Genomic DNA, 10,542 nt, shown 5'->3' with positions numbered 1-10,542 from the left:
ACAGGAAGTCTTATTGAGTCTTATTTACATTTGATCAACAAAAGCTTTACTGCGTCTCCACATTTGAATTTATGATTCTGTGAAACATCAGGAAAATAAATGTAGTGCAAAGCAATTCAGTCCCATTGTGGGGAGCTCAGTAGGAGGAAAAAGCTTCGACAGATCAGCAAAGAGGAGCATCTGCTCGAGAAAGAATCAATCCAGCGAATGCAAAATAGACAGAAAGGCAGCTTACACTGGGGGAGACCCTCCGACACAATCGCCTAACTGGCTTTTCATCTGCTCCCGTTGTCTTTCTCTGTTGGTCTAATTACCACGTCCAGCTTATTGTCCTCTTGATGACTGTAATTAATCAAGTTGTGCTCCCTAATCTCTGAATCTCATCATCCTTACAGTACACCAGGGCTGGCCACACCGGATGGTAGCCTGATGTAAGCTCTTTTTGGGGGAGTAATTGTGTGCCTGGCTGCAACTTTGCATGCAACAGCAAATTGCGCGTTCCCTCCCTGCTGTGTGTGTGTTTTTTCTTTCTGTCAGGAGTGTGTGTTTCCTCCACACACAGGTCAGTAATTGTTACTCATCGTTTCCTCCTAGAAGCAGTCGCTGTATGTTCGCAGACGGGACTTATGCAACTTATGTTTCAGGGAAGTTATTTTGGGGGCCTTTAATGTGAAGATGTTTTCCCCGAGCGAGGCCTCCCCCGACCCCTCGTCTACACACTGTGCTATTCACACACACACTACACACTCCTACTCTCTCATAGTCCTCTCCTGAGCTTCAGATGGCTTACCGGGTCCTTAATCTGTCCTCTGAGTGACATCACGTCTTCCGGCACTCTCCTCACGGGACAGCCGGTGGAGGGGGGGAGGGAAAGCGAGAGGTGGGTGGCCACTGGTGGTTTAGGGAAGGTGAATTTAAAGCACGGGAGACTTGGGAGGAGCAGACAGGAATCGCTCCGACACTCTTCAGCAGGGGGCCATGGCTGCGGGGACACTGGAGGGGGACGCACACATGGAGGAGCTGCTGGACCAGGGCCTGGGGATGGAGGAGACGGACCAGGGCCTGCTGAGGAGGCCCTCGCTGAAGGAGAGCTACCACAGCGACTCACTGCTGGCACCCGACACCGACTTCATGATAGGTACGGTTAAAACCGAATGAGATGCTAAAGGGGCAGTTCACCCAAATGAGAAATATATTGTCGCATTCACTTCTTGTGGTACGTGCAGATTTACTTTTTGCGATTACTGCCTAATACAGCGGAGGTGAACGCAATTTTGCTGTTTAAAAAGTATAATTTTAGAGATGTTTATCTTAAAACATGTGCAAATAAAAGCCAAACTAACTGCTTGATATAACTAGAAGCAAGTGATAACAATTACATGACTCTTTAAAGTGTTTTGTATGAATGAAGTGCATCTTTACTTCCTAAAATTCATCACAAACTGGGCGTGCGGTTCATTGAAAGTTGAAAGTTATGAATTAAAAACTCCACTGTGTCCAAAAAAATCATGAAATCAGACGATTTAAATGATGTTAATCTGAATTAGATTGAGACTAAAGTGATGGTCTGTGTTCGTTTGTGTGCTGTAACAACTTTTGAGACGGTGATGTAACAACAGGTGTGTCATTTTCATTAACATGCTGCCTTCTGGGAAGAGTTTACATGACACATTATTCAAAAAAACAGCAGAAGAGAAAGAGAAAATTCTCTTTTCCGTCTGTTTTCTCAGGATAAAGAAAGCTCTTCAAAATCTGGTGGCAGGACCTCTTCTTATTCTCACTTAACTTCTACGATGCTTCATTTGAGAGTCGCTGTTAAACAATAATCCTGCATACCTGTCCGATGTCTCACACGCCACACAGTCAAACTGTGGGTGTTGAGGAATGTGCCTCGGCTGAGGGTTTCAGGGGAACTGCCCCATCCCCCCCCCCCCACACTATCAGTGGACTAACACTGTATGTGAAGGATTGCTCGTGCACACGTGGCCTTCACTGTATGTGTCAGCATGCAGGATGCTGATATGAGCAGACAGATGCTGGTCCTTCATTCAAGAAACACCATCTGCGAGCAGAGATTAAAACACTCCGCTGCTTCTCTGGGCCTTAACGTATTTTAATTTTGCTCATGCATAACAGGCATATGAATTTTTTAAGTGTTTGCGTTTTCCTGGCTGCTTTGTACGTCTGTGAATGTGTGTGTGTGTGTGTGTGTGTGTGTGTGTGTGAGTCAGAGGCACAGAGATAGACTCAATGCATGTGTTTGTATGTGTGTGTTTACATTTGCATGAAATGCATCCTGCCTGTTCTTTGTATGGTCGAGTTAGCGAAGAGATTGAGCTTTGGGCTGCTAATTCCCTTTTACAGCGCTGGGATTATGTTCTATTCTAATCCCAATCCCATATGGGGTGTGTGGAGGTGGCACGAGGATGATGTCACGGTCAGGACAAGAAGAAGAAAAAACACAGAAAATCACAGACCTACACGGAGTCACAACGCTTCACGAGGGACAGATTACAGCTGCCGGCACGCTTCAATGATTATACTGAAAGTTTCTGCCCACAGCAGATTATCTGTTCCAGGGGGAGAAACTCAGACATCCTAACAAGACATGAGAAAATCAGTTTGAAGATTGGAGAACATGCATTTTAGAAATATAGCAGGTTTTAAGGCCACATTCCTGTCACATGACCCGGCACAACACAACCCCATCATGTCCCACGTGTGATCACTTGAATTGATTTTAAACTGGTATTATATAACTAAGAATTATGTAAAGGTTGACGTAATAGTGGATGTTAAAAATGTGTTTTCATGTGATTAAACTGCAAGGTCTGTTTAGTTTGCACTGCTAACTAGACATATTTCAAACATTTAGCTTCCATTAGGCTACTTTTAGCCATTTCAACCACAGTCGAGACAGTTTATCCATTACTTTTAGCTTACTATCTGCCATTTATCGAATCATTTTATTACACTTCTTCAACCATTGATCGATAACTTTAAGATAACTTAAATTCCTGCAATTTATTCATTATTATTTTAATTGTTTAGCTTAGACTAGTTTTAGCCATTTAGTCTATTCCTTATTGTTAGCTAATTATTTCACCTGTCCATCCATAACCTAAACTATTTCAGTTGTTTAGCCATTAGCCTACTTCTAGCAAACTATTTCTGCCCTCTGTTCATTAATTTATTATATTTATACTGTTTAGCCATGACTTTTAGTCTCCTATTTTAACAATTTATTGATCTATTTTAATCATATAGCCATTATTTTTAGCTACCTGTTGACACGTGGTGTTCAGGTGAACGTAAGAGCGACACCACCATCTTTGTATGAAGTATCCCTGGCGGTGGGCTACGCTGGTTTTGAGTCGCTGGTTTAGTTATGGACACTGATTGTGTATCTGTAACATAATGCCTCATCATCATGCATTACATTGCTGATTCCTGTTTGTTTTCTTGTTTACTCTCTGACTGCAGTAAACCCAACACTGTTTTTTAATTTACCCTCCTCCTCATCCTCCGTGTCACTGTCAGTGACCTGCGCTGTGACCTCCGCAGCTCTGTGGATGTACAGGTTGTTTACTGCAGGACGGGGACACACTTCAGCTCTACTTCTACTGTTTCCTCTCTGTGTCTCCATCTCTCATAGTGACATGGGGCTTATGTGTGGGGGCGGGGTCAAAGAGGCTCAGTCTGAGGGATTATCATTGTACTCTGCACACACACACACACACACACACACACACACACACACACACACACACACACACACACACACACACGTGTACAGACAATTTAGGCTGAATTGGACGACTGCTGAGTTTTTAAGCATTATCAACCCCACCCCCGCCTTTGTATAAGCACACACCCTGAGCAAAAGGGCTTTAAGCGCTGTCATACACATCACCGTGCCCCAGAGCGTGTCAGGCGACCACCGAGGAAACGTGAGAGGATCAAAACATCAGAGGCTGTAATACCGCTCGGATGCTGTAAACAGAGGCGGACAACACAACGAGAGAGGCTGCGAGTGTGTGTGTGTCAGTGTGATCTAAGTGGAGCAAAGAAGATGATGAGATCTTAGTGGACACCAGCCAGTGGATCCAGATCAGATGGAGAGAGAGCCGGCCTCCGGAGCCAGAGGAGGGAAGATGAGCGAGAGGGTGTGCTCGCGAGAGGAGAGGAAGAGGAGGAAGGCCTCTGGAGTGGTGGCGGAGGGCACCGGCGGCCAGCAGAGGCACCGTGACAGCTCATCGGCGTCCAGCGTCTCCCACGGTATCCACCTCCGACCTGTCGTTGGATGTTGTTGGATGTGTGCTCAGCTACCTTTGTTTACATGCTGCTGCGTGACGACCATGTCCAGCTGTGCTGTGACCTCATTAGCTTGATTTCTGCTCTGTAGGCATGAACGTGGGGGGGGTGACAAAGAGCTTATACCTTACATCTCATATCTTAAACGACACCCTAGAAATCCATGGAGGAGATACTGCTGTGGCTCCAGACGTGTTTTTGTTGAGTGGACTGTTGAAAAGCGCTTTCTTAATCTGTGACTGGAGGATTGTTTTCTTTCATACTCAAGATTTTCTTGGCTGTATGAGTCAGTTGCATATTCATTTCATTCTTGGCATCTCTCCCTCCCTCTGTGTGTGTGTGTGTGTGAGTGTGTGTGTGTGTGTGTGTGTGTGTGTGTGTGTGTGTGTGTGTGTGTGTGTTGTCACTGTCATTCTTGGTTTACAAGCTCTTTTCTAACTGTTGCTCCAAGAGTTTGCTCTTTCTTTTGCTCTGTAAGATCTGCATATTCAAACATATTCAGACACAGCTTTGAGGCCGGCAAATGTTTCCTGGATTCCTCAGATTCCTCTGCTTGTTGTCAGTTATGTAAATAAAACCACATAATCTGGGTCCTCGAACCGATCCGTCGTACCTACACATGTTTTCTCTCGTTCCCTCAGATGACCGCAGCTCGGCAGCCAGCGGCCTGGACGTGGCCGACCGGCTGACCTATCTGGAGCAGAGGATGCAGATGCAGGAGGATGAAATCCAGCTGTTGAAGATGGCTCTGGCCGACGTCCTCAAGAGGCTCAACATTTCTGAGGAGCACCACGCTGCTGCCGCCGCTGGCAGGAGACCATCAGGGGCTAAAGGTGAGCAAAGATCTGGATTATTGCATTCATCCGCGTGTCAATTCGAGGATTTGGCGGAAGCCGATATTAACAAGTGCAGCATTGATTTCTTTAGTGGATCGTTGATGTTGTGTTGACCGAAGTGTGTTTCAGTGATATTCAATGTGGCAACTAACAGGGTCAGACTGAGAACAGGTGTACTGTTTTTATTGTAATCAATCGTTTAATCCATAAAATGTCAAGAAAAGGTGAAAAATTCTCAAAACTGCATAAGGCAGAGAAATATTTGGCTTTTTTTTCTTGATTAGTGACTTAAAGGAGCATTTTGTAGCTCTGGGGAAGACATTTAAATCAGAAGAGAAAGATCTTCACTGAATTTCATACTGTTTTACTGTGTTTATGTGGTGGACCCTGCCACCCTTCTAGCTTCAAACAGTGTTCTGGGGACCTTATTTTCCTCTGAGAACAGCTTGTTTATTCACTTATGGAGAAAATAAATATTTCTCAGTTTGTATTTTTACCTCATTAATATTGTAAATATAAAAATTCTGAGTTTACAGTCAGTTCATCCGTCCATCCATCAAATTTGATGACATTATTCTCCAAGAATAATAAGCACTACAAATCTAGTGTCAGTCTGAACCTGAAAACCTGGAAAAAAAAAACCTTGATGTCCTTATATTTCTGTTTATACAGAATATGTATATAAAAAAAGACATGAGCGTAAAATCAAGCTCAAGTAAATAAGCTCTCACTTCCTCCTCCTCCCTGTGTGTCCCTGCAGCGAGGCCGGTGTCTCTCGCTCTGCCCTCCAGACCGCCCATGGTGACCTCCAGCACTGCCTCTGTGAAGAAGAGCTCCACGCTGCCCTCCAGCTCCACGGCCAGGAACTACAGCCCAACGCCACCTCGCAGGTAAAACACTGCTGCTGCAGAATATGATGTCCTGCACGGTAAAAACAAAAAGGTTAAAACATTCCTGATTGCACTGACAGCACCCATCATGAAACACACTGAGGGCAGCTCTTTCTAATGAAGCGGCTGACGACGAAGCTTCAGCCCTACAGATTCTCAGGCTTCACTTCTCATTATCTAATGTGCCAAAGCAATCAGCGGTCTCCCTCCATTACCCAGGAAACACTGCACACGGATGATGCTCAATAATTATTTCAACGCTCGCCTTTATTTCAAAGCAATAAAGCAGCAAACCATCCTCTGCAGATGTTCTCCCTCTCAATTACCTTTCAAATGATACTGCCATTAGATAGCATTAGTCAGAGTGAATGATAGGTTTTCTCTGCGGCACCCTTAATGCGCTGCCTGCTGTATGTGGGGTACGCTGATATAATTGCACAGAGAGAAGTAAATCTCCATTCACTTAAGGTCGTCCGTTGTAGTGTGAGGATGAAGGGAGATCCATCATCATCATCATCGCTGTCATCATCGAGCAGCGGTGGTTCATTTCCCTCCTCCGGTCCCACCTTCTGCGTTCCTTCTCCCTCACTCACGTTGACGGCCGACGTTTCTCTTTATTACCTGCTTCCTCCAGATCCTCCCCACCTGTCCGTCACTCCTGTGCTCAAACAGAAAGGCCACATCTGTTTTTTCCTTTATTGTCTCTTGCATGTGTTTATCACGTAGAGTTGAAGGAAAACATATTCAACAAGGCACCCATCATCGGCGGGATTGCATTTGTTCAGAACCAGAAGAAATATGTATGAATCCAAGGAAATGAGGTGAAATTAAAGACATTTTGCCATCTGACAATCTCAGATTTTTAAGTAAAATACAAAATATGTATGTCTGGAAAATACTTTATCTGAATTTAAAGATACTACTTGAGGGAAAACTGAGAAATCTGGGTATCAAAGCAGTTACTGAGGCAGCAGCAGCTGTAAGGAAGTAAATACATTTTTATAATCAACTGAAAGTCTCTTTCTTGGATCATGTGACAGGAAGTAATCTGACTGGACAGATCCTGATCACTTTGTTTTTTTAAATCTTGCATTATAAGTGTCTGAATTTCATTTCACGCTGAATGCGTGGAGCTACGTTCATCCGGATGGTTTTTCAAAGTAAAATGCTGCAATGCAATTACTTAAAGTGACATTAAAGTGTTGCCACGTGGTTTTATTGTTGCTGCCACCAGATCTGATTTCCTCATGAGCAGCAACCACCAACAACACAGGAGGTTTTTCATTAATTCAGTCGATAATGGAGATGTGAGAGCAGATACAAAGACAGGCTGCCTTCAGTTTCCCAGGAGATTTCGTGCCGTGTCTGACTGAATGCTGCAGTGACAGCGAGGTTTACAGAGAAAAATCTAAACGCTGACTTTTCTACACTGTTTAATCAACTTAACAGCATAAAGATCAAAACAGTGGAAGTGTAAGAAGTGATTAAAATGTAACTATAAGGTCAGTTATCTCCAAAATCTCCAAATCCTTCCTGCCTTTATTTGCTTTCATTATAGCGACATTAAAAATACAACACAAGTCCTGTAAACCTGTCTTCATCTTAGTGCCTGAAGTGTTTGGATGACTACATTTTGTCTCAGTAACAGTAATATGTACATGTTTGTGCTTTAGACTGTGAAGCTGGATGCATTACCAGCTTCTTTTATTTAATAATAAGACTTAAACAAAATATCCATGACCTTACAGGACTTGTTTTATCTTCCCTTCCAGCGGTGTGAAGAGCCCACTGGGCAGTGTGAAGGACAGTCCATGTAGGCCAACTACATCACGACCCACCTCCTCAGCCTCCTCAGCCTCCACCTGTAAGAAACCTCAGGACAGGTAAGTGTTTCTGAACCTTCACACTCGAGACAAACACCATTTCTGTACTGTAATCTCGCCGCCTATCAACACACAGCCACAAAATCCTTCCCTTTTCATATTCTGTTCCTGTCTCACATGTCAGGTTTCTTTTCCACACATGAGCATATAGTATATTTCCAGTCATTTTTTTAGATGACCCAGTTATTCCTGGCCCCGATCAAGTTGGAATCAAACCTTCTCAGATCAAATCAAGGTCGTTTCCAAACCCCCGACATCCTGTTTTAATGTGCAACAAGCTCAAAACCGCAGAGGAACATTACATTCTCTGATCCAGCGCACGCTAACCTGAAACCGATGTGACGAAGCGAAGCCACGTGACCATCTGATGCCATCAGATTTACTGATCTCTGTCACGGTATCTCTCTGCTCTGTTTCTCTGCCCTCTTCATTTCAAATCCTCTCTCTTTCTCATTATAACAGCAGCAAGTCCAAGGAGGCTGCAGTGAGCGTAGGTGAGTCAGGTCTCTCTCTACTTCCCCAGCAGTTGTTATATTTTTTTTCCAGGCTGTGTTCAGCCTCAGAACAAGAATCCAACCAAACCAACCCAATCACTATATAAATGTTGGCAGTGCAAGTTTCTGAAAACCACAGATGAGCTGAAACTTTACATTTCTTCATGTTAAATTTAAAATGTTTTGTTGTGACAACGCTGTGCTGATTGTCTGGTCCGTCAGCACAAACACAGCTGGACACATCTCGTTAAAAATACCTGGTTTTCCGGCTACAAATTCTCCCGATGCCTTGTCAAAAAAATATCTCGTTTTGTCACCGACACAGCTGGAAAACATCTTGACGTCTGGTTATAAATATCCATTTGTTTGGCGCTTACAAAAGTCGAAACACAGTCTCTCACTCCACCATTCATCCACCCGTCCTCCTCCTGACACGAGAGACACGTGACACGACACATATCGTACAATTGTTGATACGACACACAAGAATCGTACAAATTCAACGTATCCATGGTTCTCAGAAACGTAGATCGCTAACGTCATTCTTCAGTGGTGTTGATTGCTAAATGTTTGTGTGTTGTTTCGCTGCAGGGACGAGGCGAGTGACACACTGCAAAGGTAGGATTCACCCCGAACAACATCACAGGAAATACACACTCACACCTACACTATCATTAAAAGTAAAGAGCATCGTGTTTGAGTTGCTATTTTTTACCCACCCTCCATTTTTTCACATCTCACCATGACTTGTGTGCCTCCCCTCACCCCTTGCACCCCTATTTTTTTGTCTCTTCTTCCCCTATCCTCCTCACCTTCCTCATATTCGCACCTCGCCCTCCTCACCTCATTTCACCACTTCACTTAGTGACTATGCAGATCTATCTGAGCCCCCTCGCAAGAAAGACTGGGTCTTCTGAGGCCGGCAAGTCAGCGCCGGCGGTGCCTGCCAACAACGGGCCCGCGGCCACGCCTCAGACGAAGGCCGGCAGCAGGCCACAGGGGAAGAAGACAAACCCGTCCTTCACCTTAAACCTGCAGAAAACAACATCCATCCAGAGCGCGGTGCAGGAAGCATCCAGCTACAAGAGCCCGCTCAAATCGCCCAGCCAGTACTTTCAGATCTGCTACTGAGGCGAGCGGACGGGGAAAGATTCTGGTTAACTGAACAAAACCAAACTAATCATAAAAAGTCAATCACACTGCAAATAAAGACTTTGAATGACGTGATTTTTTCCTGATTCGTACAACACCAGCACTGGCAGCATTTTGTTGGCAGCGTTTTATTCCATAATTACTTATTTCAAAGATAGTCTGAATGTTTTTCTGCATTTTTTTTTAGCCTCCTCAGAGGAAACAATGTTGGCGTAGATCCATGTAATACCTGCGTACTGTCTCACTGAACGCCTGTGTTTGCTGTAAACGTTCCCTCCGTCGCCGAGTCATGTGAATTTTTGAGTTTGTGAGTGCGTCTGTAGTCTTTGAGCACCGGCTGCGTGATGAAGGAGGGGAAGCTCCTGTTTGATCACAGTGAGTGTGTGTCACCGAGTGTGTCTCATGCCTGTGTGTGCTGTGATGTTTGTAGATTAGTAGTTGATGTTCTACTTGAAGCATAACTAATGTACAGGATGTACCAGAATCAATCAAACAGGCTCATTTTAGTTCAGGAGGAAACAATAAAGAACTATGAAACACTTAATGGGCCTCTTCTTATTTTATCTGACATTAAATGACTGAGTGTGTGTGTGTGAGCAGGGTGGAAAACATCCGCCATGTTGACCTTTTCAGTTGGATAGACATTCAAAAGAAGCCTTATGGAAAATACTCAAGCTCCACTCCCACTGTGAAAAACAAAGTCCTTGTCCTTTGTCCTCGCTGCAGCGGGCCGTGGTCTGAGTCCGACCTGCGGCCCTTTGCTGCATGTCGTCCCCCCTCTCTCTCATCCCATTTCCTGTCGTCTCTCAAGCCGTCCCGTCAACAAACCCATGAAAAGGCCAAAAATAATACCGGGCGCTCTGGTAGCTAAGTTGGTACAGCAGGCATCCCATGCACAGAGGCCTCGTCCTCGCTGCAGCAGGTGTGACCTGTGGCCCCTCGCTGCGTGTCGTCCCGCCTCCTGTCAACTCTC

At 44.7% G+C, this 10,542-nt stretch overlaps 1 protein-coding gene across 1 annotated transcript; it reads left to right on the top strand.

Annotated features, from left to right (window-relative positions):
• Positions 1 to 978: 978 nt before the first annotated feature.
• On the top strand, positions 979 to 9,548 carry LOC141017649 (uncharacterized). Its single transcript, XM_073492368.1, has 7 exons — positions 979 to 1,138; positions 4,956 to 5,147; positions 5,911 to 6,040; positions 7,813 to 7,923; positions 8,389 to 8,417; positions 9,009 to 9,035; positions 9,283 to 9,548. The coding sequence occupies exons 1-7, from the start codon at positions 979 to 981 to the stop codon at positions 9,546 to 9,548; spliced, it is 915 nt and encodes a 304-aa protein (XP_073348469.1).
• The last annotated feature ends 994 nt before the right edge of the window (positions 9,549 to 10,542 follow it).

The sequence above is a fragment of the Pagrus major genome, chromosome 22, assembly GCF_040436345.1.
Source record: "Pagrus major chromosome 22, Pma_NU_1.0".
NCBI classification, from domain to species: Eukaryota; Metazoa; Chordata; class Actinopteri; order Spariformes; family Sparidae; genus Pagrus; species Pagrus major.
Note: the sequence above shows the minus strand (reverse complement) of the source record. Positions and strands in the feature narration are given on the sequence as shown.

Coding starts and splice junctions, on each gene's coding strand:
- LOC141017649 (XM_073492368.1), top strand. CDS start 979: ATGGCTGCGGGGACACTGGAGGGGGACGCACACATGGAGGAGCTGCTG. Junction 8,418..9,008: donor GGAGGCTGCAGTGAGCGTAG/GTGAGTCAGGTC, acceptor GTTTCGCTGCAG/GGACGAGGCGAGTGACACAC. Junction 9,036..9,282: donor GCGAGTGACACACTGCAAAG/GTAGGATTCACC, acceptor CACTTCACTTAG/TGACTATGCAGATCTATCTG.